At 42.0% G+C, this 23271-nt stretch overlaps 1 protein-coding gene across 1 annotated transcript in view; it reads left to right on the top strand.

Moving 5' to 3' along the window:
- The window catches only part of PCNX2 (pecanex 2), a 328170-nt gene that overhangs the window by 266778 nt on the left and 38121 nt on the right, over positions 1–23271 (top strand). Inside the window, exons 26-28 of the mRNA XM_054980165.1 lie at positions 5356–5609; positions 16465–16698; positions 18690–18793. Of these exons, the coding sequence (XP_054836140.1) occupies positions 5356–5609; positions 16465–16698; positions 18690–18793 (592 nt within the window). The remainder of the gene's footprint in view (positions 1–5355; positions 5610–16464; positions 16699–18689; positions 18794–23271) is intronic.

The raw sequence follows: 23271 nt of genomic DNA, 5'->3' as shown, positions 1-23271 counted from the left end.
ATCTAATACACTTATACAAAAGGAAATTATGCTTCTCCTTTACATGGGATCTCTCATGATCCCAGCCATTTTTATCCTACACAATTACTTGTAACCATTGACAATTAGTGCTGAAGGGCTGGTGAGAGATCCTTGCAATAAGAAAAAGCTCCTGCTCAGATTTTGATCGAAACTGTGATAGGATACACTTTAAAGGTGTTCTAAATGCAGCACTCAGAGAGCAGGAAGGGAAGGAGTTAACAATAGCCTGGAATGAGAGCTTAATTCACAGGCAGCTCACTCCTCTCTCTGATTGGCTAATCAGAACCAGCCCTCAGGATGACAGTTGGTTGCTGACACAATTTTGAGAAGTGTGTGTGAGTAAGTCTGACAGGGAAGGTCAGACAGGTTCCCCTCTGGCATGAAGGAAAAGAAATCTTTTGCCCTAACTGTAACATCATTGTCTTGAGGAGGAATTCTAGTTAGGAATTCCAAGTATAAAAGCCAGCACAAGCTGAAAACTGTTCACACAGCCACATAGAACTGTGGGGGGGGCAAAGAGTGATTGGGTAGTAAGTAGAAACTCCCATTCAAGTGAAGTGAAGAAGTGTTAATGCTTTTCAGGAAAAGAAGATTAATTCTTGCCCAGTGTCTAAAGGGGGGTTGGCTCTGAGGAGAACCCTGGGTCTGTTGTAAAGGGAAAACAGTTTTGAATTAATTAATTTTATTTATTTTAGACTTTGATTCTCCCCTCCCTGCAAGCAGGCTCATAGCAGATTACATCAATAAAAACATTTCATACAATTTACATCATAAAAGCAATGAAAGTTTAAAATTTCAATATAATGGCTAATATGCCAAACAGCAGCCAGATGGTGGATGACTCTGATGGAGAGAGTTCAGATCTTCTCTTCTTCTCTTTCCAGGCCAGTGGAGGCTTAGCCTAACCTCAACCATATGCCTGGCGGAACATCTCTGTCTTACAGGTCCAGTGGAAAGATAGTAAATCCTGCCGGGCCCTGGTCTTAACAGACAGACAGAGTTCCACCAGGTTGGAGCCAGGACCGAAAAAGCCCTGGCTCTGGTCAAGGAACCACCAATAGTTGTTTATCTCCTAATCGAAGCATCCTCCGGGGCACAATGTCAGGAAACCTGAGCTGTAAAGAAACACTGTTGTAACCAAAGCATTAAACAAAACACCTCCCACTTGTTTAAGAACTAAGCTTAAAAAGGAAACTATTTTGCCTGTGACTTATTCTGTTTTACCAACAAAATTTTACCTTAACACTTTCATTCCCTGACTGCCCTTATTCCATCCCTGCCTGTTCAATAAAGTTGTTGTTTATTTTTACGTTATATACTCTCCAGTACCATTTCCAACACGGGGAAGAGGGCTCCTGCTTCTCCCCCTCCCCCCATCAAATTTCTGGGCTGAGCTAAAAAAACAAAATTATAACGGCTTATCAGGGTGGGACACAAAATTTTTTTACAACCACAAATAGAAACACGCTACTTGAGGCTGCTCTGCCAAAGCAGGCAAACTTGGATTTTGGTGGGAAAATATGCCTCAGAGTGGGGGAGTGAAAGGGGGGGGGGTCCGTCATAGTAACATAAATGATTTTTGTAAAGTGAACAAAATTTCATGATGTTATGATCTCCAACCAAATTATAAAAATATATTAAAGCTGGGAGGATGTGATGGCTTCTTAAAAAGTCCAGTTCAGGTGCATAAAGCATTGTAACTATGTGGCACAATCATGTTTAGACAGAAGTAAACCCACTGTTTATTCACTATATTACTTTGTTTGTTTAATGTCATTTATAGTCCACCGTTCTCACTGAGACACAAGGTGGATTACATAATGTGAGATTAGCCCAGTCAGTATAAAGGACATTTAAATAAACAATGCCATAGGGTAAATAAATGCAAGTTTACAAAGATATAACATTAGCAAAAATCCAGTACAGAGTTAAAGAAATGCTGAGACAGAGCATAAGCAATTCTAGGACTGACATTAGACAATACAGAACTACCCAGTAGGCTCATATTTAAATAGGTAGTACATAGGAGCACATACTTAAAGCAACAGATAGTTCATAAAGCAACATAGTGGTGAAGTCTATGACCCCTAATTCCTTAGTGAAGCATCTCTTTGAGATCATCTCCCTATAGTACAGCCCTCCTATCTGAGTAAAAGCCCTTTTGAATAATTCAGTTTTGCAGAAGGCCAGGAGCGTGGGGTTTCTCCCAGGCCCCCACTCTCCTCAGGGAGGCTGTTCCATAGGACAAGGGCCACCACAGCGAATGCACACATATGGGCAGCTGTTGATTTAACCCACATGCAGGGTAGCACCTGCAGGAGACCCTGTTCAGATGAGTGAAACTGCCGTGAAGGGACATAGGAAAAGAGGGGGTCCTGTAGGTATGTAGGTAAGAGCCTTGTATGTGATAGCTAATACCTTGAACTGAGCATGGTAACCGATAGGTAGCCAATGGAGTGACTGTAGGGTAGAAGTGATAGTCATGCTCCTGCTCGCTCCTGATAACAGCCAAACCGCAGTGTTTTGTACCAACTGGAGTCTCCTAGTTAACTTAGACAGGAGACCTATGTATATTGCATTACAATAGTCAAGTCCTGATGTTACCGTACCGTAGCATAGATCCTGGTGGCCAGATCAGCTATATTGTGGAAGGAAGCCATCTTCCAGGCTAGAGTGAGATTGTAGAAATCATTTTTTGCTGCTCCCTTAACTTGCTTTTCTAGCAGTAGTGCTGGATCCAGTATAACCCCTAAGCTCTTAACCGAATCTGCAAGGGTCAGACAAACTCCATCGAAAGTGAGGGAATACAATGTCCTTCAAGATCTCTGCCTTCTCAATAAGCATCGCTTCTGTCTTGTCTGGATTCAATTTCAATTTGTTCATTTTCAGCCATTTGACCACAGCTGTTAGGCTGTACTGGCGTAGTCCCCCAGGGGCCAGAATGCAGAGGCCAGTCATGACCAGGAAGCAAAGAATAAACAAGAGTCCAGACCAATGGTCAGAATTCCAGAGAAGCCACAAGTCTGGTTTAGTCCAAGGGTCAGCGTTCCAGAGAAACCAAGAGTCCAGTCCAGTCCAGTCCAGTCCAGTCCAGTCCAAGAGTCAGAGTTCCAGAGTTTGGGCAATAGCAAGACCAGTGGAACAGCCATAAAGTGTACTAGTTGCTTCCACAACCTGCTGCTCCTTCCAGCCATTTTTATGGCCAAGTCTTAATGAGCTAAACTGTCATCCAATTACTAGGCAGACATCCTGAACTTACTCCTACCTTAAAGAGGGAGGGGAGGAGTAGCCTTCTGTAGCCTTGTTGGCTACCTCAGAGTTCCTTGATGCTGGGTCTGTTACAGCTGAAGGATGTGCTGGTTGATTAGCTAGCAATTGCCCTTCATCAGACTCAAGGTCAGCTGAAGTTGGGTCATTTTGGGGGCAAGCTAAAGGCAGCTCTTCATCTGATGACTATTCACTGAGCACAGAACAAGGCTGACTCACGAGGCAGCGCTCCAAGATTTCTACTGCATTCTGTGGGGACCTGGATAGTGAGATATAGAGTTGGGTTCCATCTGCATATTGATGACATCCCTCTCCATAGCTGCGAATGAATTCTCCTAAAGGCTTTACATAGAAGTTGAATAAGAGGATTGCAGCCTGCAGAACCCCATAAGATAATTCCCATTCTGGAGATAGCTGATCTCTGACAGAAACCCTTTGAGTCCATTCCATGAGAAATCATTTAAACCAGTCCAAGACACATCCTTTGATGCCCACTTCTGTCTCTAAATGTCTCAACAGAATGGCATGGTCTACTGTGTCACAGGCTACAGATAGCAATAAGAAGGCGTGTCCTTTGTCTATATTCAGACAGAGATCATTCACTAAAGCTACTAGTGCCATCTCTGTCCCATAACCTGGTCTGAATCCATACTGAAAAGAGTCCAGAACACTAGAGTTATTCAAAAAGACCTGGTCAGCTACTGCTCTCTCAATCACTTAGCCCCCAAAGGGCAGATTAGAGACTGGGCAATAATTGGCTATGTAATTTTTGTCTAGGGATGGTTTTTTAATTAGTGGACAGATAACCTGTTTGAGCATCTAGGGGAAGGTGCCCTGAATAAGTGATTGATTTACAATAGACATCAGTGGTCCACTTATGTGGATGTTACTTGATTTTAACAGCCAAGATGGGTAGTGGCTGTTAAAATCAAGTAGTGGATTTCATAGATGTCAGGATTCTGTTAAGATCTGTCATTGTAACTGGTTCAAGGCAGTCTATGTGTGAGCCAGATGGTGTATTAAACATTTCTTCCCTCTCATCTGTATTACAGCTAGCATCCAGATCAGAGCATATTCATGCTATTTTATCAGAGAAAAGCTTAGTAAAGGCCTCACAGCTAACTGTCTGTTCTTGAAACTGTAAAGGTTCAGATTTAGGTGTTAGAAGGTGTCGCAATACCTTGAACAACTGGGATGGTTATAAACTAACTGATCCAATGTTCTGTAACTCATCCAGTTCTGTAACTCATCCAGTTCTGTGGTAAACCCTGCTAAGTTCAAGTCCCACTTGACCTTACCTGCTTCCTAAAAAGGCCTGGCGGGTGCCATAAAAGATATCTCTTAGTGTCCTAGCACCCACAGGCTACATGTTGCAGACCCTGCTATAGGTAGACCCAACTAGTCTAGGCTGATTCTTCTACTGTCTGATTGGAAGTGACTGGGCGCTGTTAAGAAAGATATTGGAACCTTGCCCTTTTACTCCTACTGAGCACAGTTGCTGCTGAATTCAGGAGATTCACAAATTCTGGGAGTGTGTATAACTGGAGCATGGAGGGGATCTCTGGCCAGATCCTCTGGGCTGGGCACCTGCCTTTCCAAACAATCTTGGCTTCACTGTTCAAAGGCCTTTTCAACTTTTTTGGGGGGGGGGTCTTATTGGTGAACATGTTCCACTGAGATTTAACAAATAAACTCATTAAAAAACACATAGGTTTTGTGTTTGGGCCACTCAAAAGGTCAAGTCTTTGATGTGTGTTTCTCAACAGTATCCCCCATCTTTTTACATTAAAGGTAAAGAGCATTTGGATGTATTTATGTTTTATATAATGTATGCCAATGTGCTCAAAGCATAGAATTGGGCATATTTGACTTTATGAAATAAACCATCTGCACTTTACCATTCTTTGTGGAGTGCAAATTAATTGGCACATTTTATTCATTGCTATAACTGTCCTTTCTTTAATTATCAAGCAAGCATATGATGGTGAACAGACTTCTGTCTTCAAAGAGCTCTTTTGTTTTAATCTCTTACATAATTGTTGTTGTGTTGTGCTTCAATCTCCCAAGGGACATACTGCCAGCAAAGAGAAGTGGAAGCTATCACAGAAGGAGATGAGGATAACGAAGGCTGTTGCTGCTGTAAACTGGGGCACTTGCCTCACTTACTATCATGCAATGCAGCTTTCAATCTAAGATGGCTGACTTGGGAAATAACACGGACCCAGTATATCCTGGAAGGTTATAGCATTATTGATAACAATGCTGCAACAATGCTCCAAGTGTTTGACCTGAGGAGAATACTTGTCAGATATTACATAAAGGTAATATTATTTTGCTTGCCATCTCTAAGTTGGGTTTTTTTTTTGTAATTGAACAGTTCAGTCTGTAGTACTAGAGTGAATAGGATTTGGTGCATTGGCCATGGCCAAGGGGTTCCATCATGACTCATGGTACTGATGTACTTGCTTAGTAAAACACTCAAAAGGTTGCATTGTCACAGCCACTAAAGATGGTGTGTTTGCATCACACAAGTCAAATGCTGAAAGGTGACATACTAGATATGGAAAGATGGAATGCCTAAGTTAACCACAGTTCTATGTGAATTAATGGACCTGTCCTCTGCTGGGGCACCATTGTGATGACAAAACAAGACAATTCTCTCAAAATCATGTTGTTCACTTTATGCAAAAGACCATTGCTGAAGCAGAGATGGACAATCCAAGTAGAACTTTGTACCCCTGTATGAACCTGTTTGCCATCTTAGGGCAGCCTAGCAGATGATGTTATCATCTCCCTCTCAGAAAAGTTTACATATCCTATGTGAGGGCATGTATTTTTCAGTGACTTCTCCCCTCCACTGAAATAGTCTTCCAGAAAAGATGTGATCACATTCTTTTGATCACTGTTTGAAAAGCATGTAAAACCTGTTATTGTTGTTGTTTTTAAATTCCAGAGGGCTTTTTCATTTTGATTAGTTAATTAATTAGTTTGTTTCTGGATCTATATCTGATGATTATTTTTCTAAATATTATTTGATGCTGGTTGTTTGTTTTGATTTGTATGCTATCATAAAATTGTGGAAGGCACAGAGTATACAATTTTTGTGATGGAAATCAGATGAATTGCCCATATACCCAGTCACACACATTCCTGAGTTGCACCCTATTTCCTACAGAGAGTCAAGCTCTCGGCCTCAGTGCATGTAAGAGATTATCATGACTGTGACAATTCTAGTGAAATTTCTAGTGAAATCACTGTTATTGAAAACCAAGCCCATGGAAACATCTAACATAATGAGTTGGAGGCAGTTTTGCGAGCACTCTGTTTATGGAAACAAATCTTTCTCCTTCCCCCTGCAGACCTTTGAAACAGTATGGGATGGGACATGGGGGTCTGCAGTAGGAAGAGAGAATAAATAAAAAAAAACTTTGTGTGAACAGAAATGCCATTCCCGTTGTGGAAGAGGGACTTTGGATCCATCCTTATGTGTCTGCATAAATATAATTGGACATGTGCTGATTAGATATTTTTAATTTAAAGCTAGCACAGAACAAACTGTCAAGTAAATAACAATGAATGTTTGAACCTATCTTAAATTTTTAAGTTCAAGGCATCATTCAGAGAATTAAAATGCCATTGTTGTTTTCTTCCATGAAAAAAGAAATGTAGAATCGCTAAGAGCTATATTAATGTGAAATTGCAATTACCAGGCAAGATATTAGAGTTAAGAATCCAGGGCTTTTTTTTGAGGGGGAATGCTCTGGAATGCCATTCCGGAAGCTCTAGAATCTGCCCACACGATTCCTTCCTCCTTTGGCCCTGCAGGCTCTGCCGAGGACGCTTAGCTGCTTTGAGTTCATTCTGCTTTTTTTTCATTCATGTATGTGTGTGTGTGTGTGTGTGAAAGAGAGAGAGAGAGAGGGAGAGAAAGCTGGGGCCTGGCAGGGCTCTACAGAGGAAGGTAAGCTGCTTTGAGTTCATTCTGCTTTTTTCATTTGTGAGTGAGAGAGAGAGAGAGCAAGCAAGCATAGCTACTGGGGTCGGCTTTGCAGAGGAGTCTTAGCTGCTTTGAGTTCATTCTGCTTTCCATTTCATTCAGGGATTTCTGTGTATGTGCGTGCTGCTTTGAGTTCATTCTGTTTTATTTTCATTGGGGGAGTGGGTGGGTGGGGCTGTGTGTGTATGTGTGCTGCTTTGAGTTCATTCTGCTTTCTTTTCATGGGGGTGGATGAGCCTCTGTGTGTGTGTATGTGTGTGTTGCTTTCATTCTTTTGTTGACTGAAGTTGACATTGTTATGGTTCCCACAGCTATTGAAAGCAGATTGGTTCTGTGTTAGTTAAATATATCAGTTATGGTTATTTGTATTAGTTAAAATATTAGTTATGGTTATTCCAGTTTTATGCTAGGAATGGATAGCTGTGTCCAAGTAATATATTTTCATCAATATATTCATCAGCATATAGGTTTTCTTAACATCACAGTGCTTAACATCACTGAAATTGCAGTGGACATATGGGTGTTAAGGAAGTTTTTATGAATATTGTTTGTCTGGGACATTGGAATATTTATGAGCATTTCACAATGTCACAACAGCTTAGACACTGGTAAGGTAGAGTTGGCAGGCAACAAAAAAAAGCCATTTTAAACTAAGTATAACTCTAATGCAGCTAAAGTTAAGTATCTAATTTTGAATTGCCCCAGTAAAGCAAAACCCTCCCTGAAAATCTGAAAATTCAATATTCATTAGATTAGGAATTTCAGACTCTGAAATTTTGAGAAAGAGTTTTAGAATTTTTTTTCTACACTGGCAGAGGGAATCTGTTAGAATTTAGATTTGTGAGATGGGTTTTGGATTTTTAGAGGCCCCCTCCTTCTTGCATATTTTAAAATATGATTCCAAAGAAATGAAATGTTTGGGAAAGGGAATGGAATATTTTACTTATTGTAGAGGATACAGAAAGGGGAAAAAACCCTTTCTCATAACAGTGTAATTTTCCAAACTTACTAACATTGGTCGTAATGCGTTGTGCTGGGTTTTGAGAAGTGGCAGCACTTCCGGGAGTGACATCACTTCCAGGAGTGATGTCATCATGCATGTCTGGGAGTGTGCGCACTCTTTACGTGCGCACATGTGATAATAAAGAGTTCTACCACCTCTTTCCCAGAAAAAAGCCCTGTAAGAATCAAATACAAATATTATCTCAAGTGTCCTTTTGTGTGTGTTATTATGTGCTATCAAGTTGTTTCCGACTTCTAGCAACCTTCTGAATGAAAAGTCCAAAACATCCTGTCATTAACAGGCTTGCTCTGATCTTGCAAACTGAAGGACATGGCTTCCTTCATTGAGTCAAGTCATTTTGGGTCTTCCTCTTGCTGTACTGTCTTCAACTTTTCCTAACATTATGAACTTTTCCAGAGAGTCTTGTCTTCTCATGATGTGATCAAAAAAAGATAGCCTTGGTTTTGTAATTGTAGCTTCTAGGGAGACTTTAAGCTCTACTTAATCAAGAATTCACTTTTTTGTCTTTTTGGCCATCCATAGTATCTGTAAAACCCTCCTCCAGCACCATATTTCAGACCAATTGGGCTTTGGGGGGCCATGTTATGGCCCCCCAAACCAGGTCCCCCTATCCTCGCCTAAAAAAGGGAAAAGTGAACGTATTTTTAGCTTGCTGCTGCTAATCTTCATTATTTCCTATGGGGAAAAAATGAAGAGGCAGGCTTGTCTTGCCAGGGGTGGCATTTTGCATGCAAAATGCCCCCCAACCCTCAGGGGCCCTTCTCCCACCTTTCCTCCCACCCCCCACTAAGGCGCAGCCTGCTCCCACTTGGGGGGGGCATTTCATGGCCTCCCCAAGTAGGTGCTCTTTTCTCCACCAATTCCACCTGGGGGAGGCTTGTCTTGCCAGGGGTGGCATTTTGCATGCAAAATGCCCCCCAACCCTCTGGGGCCCTTCTCCCACCTCTACTCCCACTCCCATCAAGGCTCAGCCTGCTGCCACTTGTCTCAGCCCCCAAATTCCACCCCCCACAGCCCCACACAAACCCAATTCCCCCCCAGCAGCCACACACAGACTCAAATCCCAATCCCCCACATTAGCCCCTCACAGACCCAAATCCACCCCAGCAGCCCCACACCCATAATCCCAGGAACAGGCTGGCCAGCCCTCTCCTTTTGTTCCCTCTGCTGGGAACTTCTAAACTCTCTTTCCCAGGGCAATTCCGCACAGCCCAGGGGTGCCGCAATGGTGGGCAAACTTCTGAGTGCCAATTTATCCCTGGGAAAGAGCACCTGACCTGACACACAGACAACCACCCCCTGACACCCCCACCACCTACAGAGAAGCCTGGCCAGCCTGCCGCACTGTTTCCTATGATGGGAACCAACTGCACATCAAAGAATAAAACGCGAACAACACAAAATAATTTTTTTAAAAAATTATTTTCTCACTTTCAAAGTACAAGTAGGCAAAGCATTATGACACATTACACCAGCAGTCCCCCACACAGAAAAATAACACGACTCACTTAACATCAGAGAATTACAAAAACACAATTCCTGTCAAAAACACTTTATTTCTTGAACAGCTTTACGTTACACAGTAGGGGGGCACACCAAAGGGTATGCCAGAAGTATCTTACACAAAAATAACACAACTCACTTCACATTAAAGAATCACCCGAAAACACAATTGCTTTCAAAAACATTTTATTTCTTTAACTGTTTTAGGTTACACAGTAGGAGGGCACAACAGGGCATGAAAGCAGTGTACTACACAAAATAATACAGCCCACTTCACCTTTTTTGACAGCAATTGTGTTTGAGTGATTCTTTGATGTGAAGTGAGTTGTGTTATTTTTGTGTAGTAGACTGCTTTTACGCCCTGTTGTGCCTTCCTACTGTGTAACCTAAAGCAGTTAAAGAAATAAAGTGCTTTTGACAGCAATTTTTGGGGGTGATTCTTTAATGTGAAGTGAGTTGTGTTATTTTTGTGAGGTGGAATGCTGGAATGCCCTTTGGTGTGCCCCCCTGCTGTGTAACGTAAAGCTGTTCAAGAAATAAAGTGTTTTTGACAGGAATTGTGTTTTTGTGATTCTCTGATCTTAAGTGAGTCATGCTATTTTTCTGTGTGGGGGACTGCTGGCGTAATGTGTCATAATGCTTTGCCTACTTGTACTTTGAAAGTGAGAAACGTTTTTTAAAAAACTGTGTTGTTCGTGTTTTATTCTTTGTTGTCCAGTTGGTTCCCATCATAGAGAACAATGGGGCTGGCTGGCCAGCCATCTCTGTAGGTGGTGGGGGAATTTGAGGGAGGGTGTTTGTGGTTCAGGTGCTCTTTCACAGGGACAAGCTGGCACTCAGAAGTGTGTCCACCATTGTGGCATCCCTGGGCTGTGCACATTTGCTCTGGAAAACAGAATGTTATAGTTCACAGCATAGGAAACAAAGGGAGAAGGCTGCCCAGCCTGTTCCTGGGATTGTGTGGGGCTGCTGGGGCTGGATTTGGGCCTGTGAGGAGCTACTGTGGGGATTTGGATCCGTGTGTGGCAGCTGGGGGAGAACTGGGTATGTGTGGGGCTGTAGGGGGTGGACTTTGGGGGCCATGAAATGCCCCCCCAAGTGGGAGCAAGCTGAGCCTTGGGGCTGTTATTTCCCAGCTGGAAATAGTGGAGAAAGGGGAGGAAGAGCACCTACTTTGGGAGGCCCCCCAAGTGGGAGCAGGCTGAGCCTTGGTGGGGAGTGGGAGGAAAGGTAGGAGAAGGGCCCCTGAGGGTTGGGGGCATTTTGCATGCAAAATGCCACACCTAGCAAGACAAGCCTCTGTTATTTCCCAGCTGGAAATAGTGCAGAAAGGGGGGGAAAGAGCACCTACTTTGGGAGGCCATGAAATGCCCCCCCCCCAAGTGGGAGCAGGCTGAGCTTTGGTGGGGGGTGGGAGGAAAGGTAGGAGAAGGGCCCCTGAGGGTTGGGGGCATTTTGCATGCAAAATGCCCCCCCCTAGAAAGACAAGCCTGCCTCTTCATTTTCCCCCCATAGGAAACATGGAGATCAGCAGCAGCATCCACAACGTAAGAGATTAGCAGCAGCAAGCAAAAACCTTTTCCTTTTAGGTGAGGATAAGGGGACCTGTTTTGGGGCGCCATAACTTGGCCCCCCAAAGTCCAATCTTTCTGAAACTTGGGGGGTTGTTAGAGAAGAGTTAGAGGAAGGTCCCCACCAAGTTTGGCAAGATTTTGTGGGAAAATTCCGGAAGCCTGGGGGAGGCTTTTTCCCATTGAAATGCATTACTAAAACAAGCTGAAATACCGAAACGTTTCGGAAACCGCTGTTTCGGATTACCCGAAACATTTCGGGTTTTCTGAAACGTTTCGGGAAAACCCGAAACAACCCGAAACAGGTTGTTTCGGGTTTTTTTTCGGGTATCATATACCCGAATTGCACACCCCTAATAGGGACATAATAATACATCCTTGTCTGACACCTTTGCCAATTGGAAAGCATTCTGTTTCCCCATATTCTGTCCTCACAGTAGTCTCTTGTCCAGAGTACAGGTTGTGCATCAAAACAATCAGATGTTTCGGTACACCCATTTCTTTTAGTACCATCCATAGCTTTTAATCCACAAAGTCAAAGGCTTTGCTGTAATCTATAAAAACCAGGATGATTTTCTTCTGAAATTTCCTAGTATGCTCCAGTAACCATTGTAAAGTTGCAATGTGATCTCTTGTGCCTTTTCCTTTTCTGAATCCAGCTTGAACATCTGGCATTTCTTGTTCCATATATGGTAAGAGTCTTTGCTGTAGAATTCTGAACATCATTTTACTTGCTTGGGAAATTAACATGATGGTCCAGTAGTTGCTGCACTCTTTGGCACCCCCTTTTTTGGAATTGGAAGGTAGACTGAGCATTTCCAGTCTGTGAACCATAGTTTTGTTTTCCATATATGTTGACAGATTCTTGTTAAGATTTTGATAGACTTAGTTTCTGTAGCTTGAAATAGCTCTGTCAGTATCCCATTTACTCCTGATGATTTGTTTCTCCCAGTTCATTTGAGTGCAACATTCACTTTACTTTCTAAGATTTCGAGTTCTTTATCAGAAGGTTCTTATTTGTATGAATCTGTCCTCCTTCCATTTCTTCTGGATAGTTCTTCAGTGTACTGTTTCCATCTTTCCTTTATTTTGTCCAGATCAGATACTGTATTTCTGTGTTGATCTTTCAGCATCCCTATCCATGGTTTAAATTTCCCTTTGATTTCCTGAATCTTGTGGAATAGATTTCTTTTCTTCATTTTTTGTTGCTCTCTTCTATTTCTTTGCACTGGTTATTGTAATAGGGGTTTTTTGTCTCTGTGTGCAAGTCACTGAAAGCTGCATTTAGAATTCTGATATTATTTCTGTCACATTTTGCTTTTGCGTCTCATCTGTCTTTTAGCAATTTTTAGAATTTCCTCAGTTGTCCATTTGGCTTCCTGTTTCTTTTGGCTACAGGAATATTCTTTGCACATTCTTTCTTGATAATATTTCTGGTTTCACCCATAATTCATGTAGTTCACGATCAATTAAACTTACTAATGCAAATCTGTTCTCTATATGGTTTTTAAATTCTCTAGGAATGTTATTTACATTATATTTTGGCACTATGATTCTTCTAGTGTTTCTCTTCAGCTTTATTCTAATTTTTGATATTAACAATTCATGACCTGTATTAGGAGTGTGCACCAAGAAAAGTTCTGTTTAAGTTTTGGCTCCAGGGGGTTTCGGAATAATTCCATTCCATTACTGGTTTGTTCTGGCTGAGGTGGTGCTGGCTTGGATCTGATCCATTTGGGTTTTTTTTGTTTTCATAAATTTTGACCTATTTCACGCAGTTGGCCATACATGCACAAACGCACGCTGTTCTTTTCAAAGGGGGCTGTGGAACTGAGGCTCTGGGGAAGCGGTTTTTACACATAACAGCACCAAAATGAAAATGAAGAAGATGAAGTGTCGGGCAGTACTGAATGAGAGAGTCCTGTTGGTGTACCACAAATTTAAAAACTTGACCAGTTCAGTACTTCCATGTGGCATATTGGTCTGGAAAGACGTGGCTGTATGAGCATGTATAAGCATGCAATACATGTGCCTGCTATCTCCCCATCATTTAATGCTGGGTTAACAGTTTTAGTTAAAAAAAACCCTCAAAAGCCAGAAGGCTTTGTGTGTAAGATGAAATTCATCCTGGTGTGCCTTGATCCACTATCGTTGGAGGACTTTCTCAGTCACCATGGTTGCACTGGCATCATGGCATAGGGATGCTGGCCCCCCCGCCCCACACCCTGCCCCCACTTACCTGGCCAGCGTGGGGGCATGCACCTCCTGTGTGTGCTCCCCTACGGTGCTGCATATTCCTGTGTGCATCCACCTAGACTGGGCTCATTTTGGCCCGGATAGGGACCACTACGGAGCACGGGAGCACTCCCGCCCTCCACAGTGGCCCAAAACGTGCCCATTTCTGCCCAAATCAGGCTCGTTTTGGGCCCGCTTTGGTGCGGATCGGGCCCATTTTGGGCTGCTGCAGAGCTCTATGGCGGCTCAAAATGGGACTGATCCATGCCAAAATGGGTCCATTTTGGGTGCTGCGGAGTGCAGGAGTGCTCCCATGCGCCACAGCACCTCAAAATGGACCCAATCTACACCAAAACAGGCCTGAAACAAGCCCAATTTGGGCTGAAACTGTCACGTTTTCAGCCGCTGTGGAGGGCAGGAGTGCTTCTGCGCCCTAATCTGTGGCCCTAATCCGAGCCCCTATGGAGTGTGTGCGTGCTCCCAGGGGCCGCGTGATGATGTCACTTCCTGGAAGTGATGTCATCATGCTTGCAGGAGCTTCACACGTGCGCACCCCCCACACACACCAGAGGTAAGTGCCAGGAGCCAGTCCCCCACCAGGAGGATGAGAGGGCCTGGCAACCCTATCGTGGCACCTAACTGAAGGGCAGCAGCAGCAGCAGAAGGCCACTGAATGAACATGAACCAGCTCCACATGCTTGGGACTAGACATGGGCATGAACCAAAAAAATTTAATGAGCCAGTGATTTGCGGTTCGATGCCAACAATGATCCCGAAGTCACGAACCACAACGAACATTTTCTGTTGCCAAACCGATTCGCGGTTCATGGTTCGTGGGGCGCGGAACAGCCCCCGTGGCACTTAGAGAGCCCATATTCCCCAGGAGTGTTTTGCAGGCTCTCCTACAGCCGTCACCCAAGTTTGGAAAAGATTGCAAAAGGGATCTTGGAGTTATACCCTCTCCAATCCAAAGCCCTCAGGAAACTTCCACAAACATCCAAGCTCAATTATACTCTCAGTCTCTCTCCCCAAAGGCTAGCAAGTGGCAAGCAAGAGCTCTGTCCCACTCCACTGCTCGCTGAAAGTGAAACCCAGCTTGGGAGCCCATGGCTATTTATAAGCACAGGTCCCATTGAGCAATGCAGGAGGTCTGTGTTTGGCCATCAGAGCTGCCTATCAGGGTTTGCAGGGATGAGATTGGAGTGCCCATGGCTACAGAACACCCCTTTCCCCCTCCCTCCTCTGGGTGTCTTCTCCCAACTTGTAACTGCTTTGCAGCTCTGTGGTTGGAAGGAAGACCTGCTGATCAAGGTAAGCTGGGCTTCCATTCGGGTTTCCAGGGCGACAGAAGGAGCACAGACAGAGTTCAGGCATTCCCTCGGCTCTGTTACCAGGAGAATTGATTGCTGGCGCCTGAGTGTCTGGCTTCCCAAACCCCGGCCAAACGCACCGAACCAGGCCTCTCCCGAATGCTGGCTTATTGGCTGTGGACAATTACGAACCACCAGATTGCGATTGTGCAATCGCCAGTTTCACAGGTTTTTGAAGTTCGTGCCCATCTCTACTTGGGACCTCCTTGATGCAGTTCTCCCTTAATAATTGCTTTTTGTTTCCAATTTTCCAATTTTCACCCTAATCTGCATAAAATAAGCCTTCATGGCAGTTGGCGGGCAGAGGCAGAAGGAGACCTCTCCCTCCTCAAACCTACATGTGCACGCCCATGTGGATGTTTCCAGCCTTTCTTTGCATTGTGTGTAAAAATGCACAGAAACGGATGGCGATGGTGATGCTGGCACTGATGGCACCATGCTGTCTGCTGTTCCCATTCCTTGCACAAAACAAACTTTTTACAATTTGATCCCATGCACCACTCAGTGACAATGTTATTGCCCAGGAAGCACTGAAGAAAAAATGCACTCATACACTCAAATGCACTCAAAAGAGTGTCATTTCTGGAGTAAAACATAATGATGTTTAATAAATACTGTTCTAGAGATGCTGGAATGGAGTAAAACAGGAGATGATTTAGCAGTTAACGACATTAAAATTAGCAATATAGAACTTTTGAACATCATATGCAGTTATGCCAGACTAGCAAAATAAATACTTCCCTTCAAAATATTTTAATTTTACCTGGTCATGTGTTTGAGGAATTCGTGTTGATCTCTTTAACAATATTCTTTATTTGGCTTTTTGAGTTTATTCTCCCCCCACACACACACCATTTACCATGGATCTAACAGCCAAGACACAAAAAGAATGATTTCTCCATATAAAAGGAATTTTGGCTCACCTCTAATAAAGTGGGTCAACTCCTATAGCCTTTCTGCATACATTTGAAATAATTTCCTGACTGGTTAAGGGAGGTTATTTATTTCCCCAGTGCCTTAATATTCACTTTTCAATATATTCCTTTTTTAAAAATGTAAAAGTCTGCTATATTTGAATGTGGCAAGTTTTGAAATCCATCATATCTGCATAGTTCTTATAAAGCAGATGGGAAAATTATGTGGGGAGGAGAGAGCATCTTTCTACACACTGAAAAATCAAGACCTGTCCTTGCTGGTATCTAGCTGTCTGTCTTGCTTCTTTACATTGAGTAGGACTCCTTTTGCAAATTTAATTGTTAATTTTAATATGAAGATGTGAGGGGGGATTCCAAGAATTTTAAATAGGGTTAGTGGTACTGATTCCCTTACTATTATTTATTTATTATTTATTTATTTATCAACAAGAGTTTTACCCTGTCTTTCTGCCCTCACAGGGCCACCAAGAAAGCCAACAAAATTAAATTTTTATCTTATGATAAAACAAGCAACATATTTTTAATTTTTTTTCATCAACAGAGTATTATATACTTTACTGCAAGTTCACCCCAAATCCTACACTGGATAAGAGATGAATCATTCCAAAAGACACTGCAGCCTTTCTCCAAATGGCATTATATAGAACGTGACCTTGCAATGTTCAATATTAACATTGATGATGACTATGTGCCCTGCCTTCAAGGAATCACCAGAGCAAGCTTCTGCAGTGTTTACCTGGACTGGATTCAGTTTTGTGCCGGGAAAAGAGTAGAAGTACGTACATACATGTCTCTTGTTCTAATCTTATGAGTGAGAGGGCATTTTCTCCCTTACTTGAATTCCTGTTACTTGCAGATGAGCAGAGTAGAATGGATAATATTTGTCCCAAATTAAACCAAGAATGTATATCAGGTTGGAGCATATTTCATTACCTTGCATACTCCATGTTTTGTTACTCATTTTCCAATGAACATTAACAAGAAATTCATGGAGATAATGTTTTGATTTCAAAGGGTGAGGCAGAATTGTGACTGCTACACTTTAGATGGGAAAATTATGTGGGGAGGAGAGAGCATCTTGTTAATTAGTTACTACACCTGGCCTGCTATGGAACTTCTCCAGCCAGAATAATTTGATCAAAGGAAATATAACATTGTACAAACATGAGTGAAACTGAAACCAATAAAAAAATAAGAATATTCTGATCCAACTATTCTGTTCAGAAAACAAACAAAACAATTCTTTTTTAAAAAAAAATCTTGGTTAAAGAAGCAACCCAGTAAGCCTTAAACAAATATGTTATTAAAGAATATTGGTCAAAGGTTGTGTGAGTTTTGTATTATAATTAAACATGGGCACGAACAGAAAAACAAACAAACAAACATGATGTTTGTTGTCATCCATGAACAATGAACAATGAACAACGAACACTGACGAACATGATCCTGTCATGAACATGTTCATTGTTCATTGTTCGTGGGGGCCAGCAGGCTCTCCTCCAGCCATCAAGATCCCTACTGCACCACTCCCAGAATCCCTACCTGAGCAGGCAGCAGGAAATGTACCAATAATAAATAATAGCTTGACCCCAGAGCCTGGTAGCAGCCCTGGAACTTGAAGGGGTAGATCCCTACCGCACCACTCCCAGAAACCCTACCTGAGCAGGCAGCAGGAAAGGTACCAATAATAAATAATAGCTTTGTCCCAGAGCCTGGCAGCAACCCTGGAACCTGAAGAGGTAGATCCCTATCCCACCACACGAAGAAAATGCAAACTCCAATGCACTCACTCTGTCTTTCTAACAGCAGCTGTGTTTCCCTGAAAGCCAGAGCTGGGAGCCCCCCTCCCCCCTGGTCTTTTTCTCTTGTAACAAATTTGGAGCTCAAGTCCACATTTGGAAGGAAGACTATCAAGCTAAATTGGGCTTAGATTGGGGTTTCCAGGGCAACAGCAGGAGTTCAGACAGATTTCAGACAATCCCTGCCTGAGTTGCCATGAGAATTGATTGCAGGTGCCAGACTGTCTGGCTTGACGAACAGCAACGAATGAGGCTTGCAACGAGCACCTGTTCATTTAGAACAGCTTGTTCGCGAACAGCAGATTGGGCTGTTCATGGGTTTTTTTAGTTTGTATTGCTATTCGTGCCCATCTCTAATTATAATACAGTAGCTTATTACAATTTCAGAGAGATTGTTTTGAAGCCTAAATTCTGTTATCACGCTGTTACTGGATGTCTTCTGCTGTTTGACTGAATTGTTTTCCTATATTTTGTAATCCACCTTGAATCTCAGTGAGAAAAGGGTGCTGGTAGGCTTGCTATGTCCCCTGGGGTCTAAGGGTGGGGAGGTGGCATGCTAGCACAATCTTACCTCACATACATGCTCTGGTACGCTCCAATGTTACACTGGGAATGACATCATTCCCAGTGTGATGCAAAAGCACTGGGTCATGCCAGAGGCCAATTTTGGTTGGATTTTTACTGAATTAGCCCCTGAAATGACCCTTCTCTTCTGAGTTGTACTGAGAATGATGACATTCCCAGCGAGACGTTGGGGCTGTTCTGGAGCAAGTGGGAGCACACTTCATCATTCCCAGCCCCCTTCCTGTGCCACCTCCCCATGCTGGCCAGATAAGTGGTAGGGGTTGGTGGAGGGCAGTGGCTGGGATTGGGGATTCCCTCACATTACAGGGGACTGGCAACTTACTGGCTACACATGAAGTGAATAAAGTAAAGACTAACTCTAAAAGTCTTAAATATTTTGCAGCCTATAGACTGTGATGAAGACTCTCCTTTAGTAACTCTTTCCTTTGCGCTGTGCATTCTGGGCAGAAGAGCTCTAGGAACAGCATCGCACAATATGACCATCAGGTAACTTTGTATCCATGTTATGATGGTTATGGGTTATAAAGGTTTGCTGGTGGCTTGGAAATTTGCTCATTTATCTGATGCTGATTTGTTTTTCCATTTATCCTGAAGCACTGTGGGTTATAGAAGCAATAAAGGAGTAAACCATAAATTCATTTCAAAATCTTGGCAACTTTGTCAAAGAAATGTAGTTCAACGTGTCTGTAGCAAAATGCTGCATAAAAGAATAGCCAATATGAATTACTCTATACAGATTCTAATCCTGCCATACAGAACAGATATGACAACCTGTTCAAAAGAAGCAAAGAAATGGTCTGATAGTTCTGGAAATGGGTACAAAGATATGAAAGATATGGGAGAGCAGTATCAAGGAAACTTTCAGTGAAATCCTCAGCAGAGTTACTTCAGTCTAACCCCATTGAAATGAATGAGCATAGACTGGAGTAACTCTGCTTAGGATATCATTGTTTGCAACAGTTTTTCAAAATATGATAAATCATTGTTTGTTATTATGAAAAGAAATCTTGGAAGTCCTTGACCTTGCACACTCCTTTCCCCTCCTTTGCTTGTGCACACCTTGAAGACAGAATACTTGAAAATCCACAACAAACGAATAAAAACTATGTACTATTATTATTGTTGTTGCTGCTGCTGCTGCTGCTGCTGCTGCTGCTACTACTACTACTACTACTACTACATAGAAACATTCTAAACTGGGATTCAACCAGCTATGGTTTGTTGAAAATTAGAAATATTTCTGGCAATACATTTTATTTTTTTATAGTTGCTTATAATTATATGCATGCAGAGAAAAAGAAAAATACATACATATATTAACAAACAAATTGGGAAAAATAATTCAAGAACAAGAATATAACAAGAAGCAGAATAATCTATCTATAATGAATCATAAAAGGCAATAAAGTCTTCTCCAGATATTGTTTCAGCTTCTCCCAGTCTGTGTTAAACTGCCCTGAGTCCAGATCTCTCAGTTTTCTTGTCATCTTGTCCATTTCAGCCATGTACAGCAATTTGTAGATCCAATCTTCAATAGTTGGCACTTCTTGTACTTTCCATTTCTGCGCATACAAAAGTCTAGCTGCTGCAGTCATATAAAATATCAACGTCCTATGATGGGCTGGAATTCCCTCCATTCCCAAGTTTAGCAGCAGGAGTTCTGGGTTCTTATTTATTTGAAACTGTAAAATTTCACTCATTTCTCTTATTATTTCCCCCCAGAACTGCCTAGCTACCTCACACGACCACCACATGTGATAGAGGGAGCCCTCATGCTTCCTACATTTCCAGCATTTATTAGAAGTGTTCGAGTTCCCTAGCGCAATCTTCTTTGGTGTCATGTACCAACGATAAATCATTTTGTAGATGTTCTCTTTAATATTAGTACAAGTCGTTATCTTCATTGTAGTTTTCCACAAGTATTCCCATGCCTCCATTGTTATTTCTTTATTAAAATTTATAGCCCATTTCACCATCTGTGTTTTAACTATCTCATCCTCAGTATACCATTTCAACAGTACTTGGTATACCTTGGATATTCTTTTCTTGTCTTCTTTAAAAAGGGTCTGCTCTAGTTCCGAGTTCTCTGTTCGTATGCCCCCTTTTGCAGAGTCCGAGTTGTATAAGTCTCTAATCTGTCTATACTGGAACCAATCATAGTTAGGTGATAGTTCCTCTTGCGTCTTTATTCTGAGTTTAGATACTTCAATTTTAGTTATATCTTTGTATGTTAAACATTGTTGTTCATTATCAACAGCTCTCGGGTCTATCACCTCATACGGAACCACCCACAGGGGAGTTCCTTCTTGTAGGTAAGTTCTATACTTCTTCCAGATTGTATATAAACTTCTCCTTACAAAATGATGCAGGAACATCGAGTTGACCTTTACTTTATCATGCCATAGGTATGCGTGCCATCCAAAAAAATTTTTATATCCCTCTAGGGCTAATAGTTTCTTATTCTTTAGTGTCATCCACTCTTTTAACCAAACTAGGCAGATTGCATCATGATAAAGTCTCAGGTTGGGCAGTTGCATTCCGCCTCTTTCCTTTGCATCTTGTAAAACTTTCACTTTCACTCGAGGCTTCTTGCCTGCCCAAACAAAATCTGATATTTTCCTCTGCCATTTTTCAAATTGTTTAGAGTCTCTGATGATTGGTATTGTCTGTAGCAAAAACATTACTCTTGGTAGCACATTCATCTTAACTGCTGCAATCCTACCCAACCATGACAAGTTCAATCTATTCCATTTGATCAAGTCTCTCTCTATCTGAGTCCATAATTTTTCATAATTGTTCTTGAACAAATCTATGTTTTTTGCAGTCAGCTCAACTCCCAAGTATTTCACCTTACTAGTTACTTCACAATCCGTTGTTTCCATTAACAATTGTTGTTTCTGCTTAGTCATGTTTTTGCATAATATCTTTGACTTCTTTTTGTTAATAAAAAAACCTGCCAAGTCTCCAAACTCCTTGATCTTGTCTATCACTTTTGGCATGTTCTCCAATGGATCTTCTACAATTAACATTATGTCATCTGCAAATGCTCTGACCTTATATGAGTAGTCCTTTATTTTTATTCCTCGTATTTCCTCATCTTGTCGTATTTGTATCATCAGAATCTCCAATACTAAAATGAACAACAATGGAGATAACGGGCAACCTTGTCTTGTTCCTTTACTAATCGTCAATTTCTTGGTCAGTTCATCATTCACTACAATTGCTGCAGTCTGGTCTCTGTAAATTTCTTTAATTGCTCTGATGAATCTTTCTCCCAGTTGTAGCTTTTCCATAGTGGCAAACATAAAGTCCCAGTTTAAATTGTCAAACGCTTTTTCAGCGTCCACAAAGAAGAAACCAACCTCTTTATCACAACGCTTGTCATAGTATTCAATAGCATTGATCACTGTCCTTAAATTGTCTCTTATTTGTCTGTCTGGCAAAAAGCCTGCTTGTTCCTCCTCTATAACTTCCGAGAGCCACCCCTTCAGTCTCTCCGCCAATATCTTCGCAAAAATTTTATAATCGTTGTTAAGTAATGATATAGGTCTGTAATTTTTCACGTTAGTCAGATCTTGGCCCTCTTTTGGGATCAATGATATATTCGCTTCACTCCAAGTGTCTGGAATCCTTTGATCCCTAAAAACTCCATTCATCACCTCTTTTAGGAATGGTGCCAGTTCATTGGCCATTGTCTTATAAAATTTAGCCGTAAGTCCATCTGGCCCTGGCGCCTTTCCTAGATTTGCAGATTGTATTGCCTTACTTATTTCCTCATCAGTTACTTCACTGTTCAACTTATTTCTCCAAGCTTCCGAGATTTCTGGGAGTTTGGTTTTCTCCAAATATGATGCTATTGATTCTTTGTTTACTTCTTTTTTATTATACAGCTTAGCATAGAATTTATAAAAGGCTCTACTAATGGTAGTCTGCTCCAGGTACGTTTTATTTTCTTCACAGATTTTATTTATTATTTTCTTTTCCCTTTTCTTCTTCAATTGCCATGCCAAATATTTCCCAGGTTTATTAGCGCCCTCAAACGCTTTTTGATTCAGTATTTTAAGGTTCCACTCCAATTCTTTATTACCCTCTCTTTAAATATTTGAAAGGCTGTCATTTGGAGGAGGACAAGGAGCTGTTCCAGTTGGCAGCAGAGGGTAGGACATGAAGCAATGGGCTTAAATTACGCACACAAAATTACGGCTGGACATTAGGAAAAACTTTTTCACAGTCAGAGTAGTTCAAAAGTGGAATCAGCTGCCTAGGGAGGTGGTGAGCTCCCCCTCACTGGCAGTTTTCAAGAAGAGGCTGGATGAATACTTGTCAGAGATGCTTTAGGCTGATCCTGCACTGGGCAGGGGGTTGGACTAGATGGTCTGTATGGCCCCTTCCAACTCTATGATTCTATGAAGATCCAGTCAGAGCATAAAAACAGCACAACACATTTAGCAGCCTAAAATTATCCTCATAAAACAGTCCTCAGAGTAGAAGTAGACTTGTAAAAACAAATTTAAAAGACCAAATCCCTTAAAAGCCTGGGTAAGAATGAATGTTTTGGTCTGTAATCTAAAAGAGAGTAGGGTAGACATGATGAGATCCTCAAGAATGAGGGTATTCTACTGGTGTTCTACCACCACTGCAAGTGAGGGCACAGAGAGCAGGGCTTGTGAGCAAGCTCATAGTGGTGGGCTAAACAGGAGGAGATACTACTTCAGTACCCTGGTCCCAAGCTGTATAGGACCTTAAAATTAGAGCCACACTTTTAATACTATCAGGAAACAGATGGACAGCCAGTGGGAATCTTTCAGCACAGTGATCATACAACCCCTATATCCAGTAGCCTGGCCAGTGCACTTTGAACCAGCTGAAGTTTCTGGACTGTTTCCAAAGGCAGCCCTATGAAGCGCACATTACAGTAATCTAATCTGGTTGTGATCAGGGCATTTTTTAAAGAACAGTCATAG

Source organism: Eublepharis macularius, chromosome 1 (genome assembly GCF_028583425.1).
Source record: "Eublepharis macularius isolate TG4126 chromosome 1, MPM_Emac_v1.0, whole genome shotgun sequence".
NCBI classification, from domain to species: domain Eukaryota; kingdom Metazoa; phylum Chordata; class Lepidosauria; order Squamata; family Eublepharidae; genus Eublepharis; species Eublepharis macularius.
The sequence above is the reverse complement of the archived record's forward strand: the minus strand, read 5'-3'. Positions and strand labels throughout refer to the sequence as shown.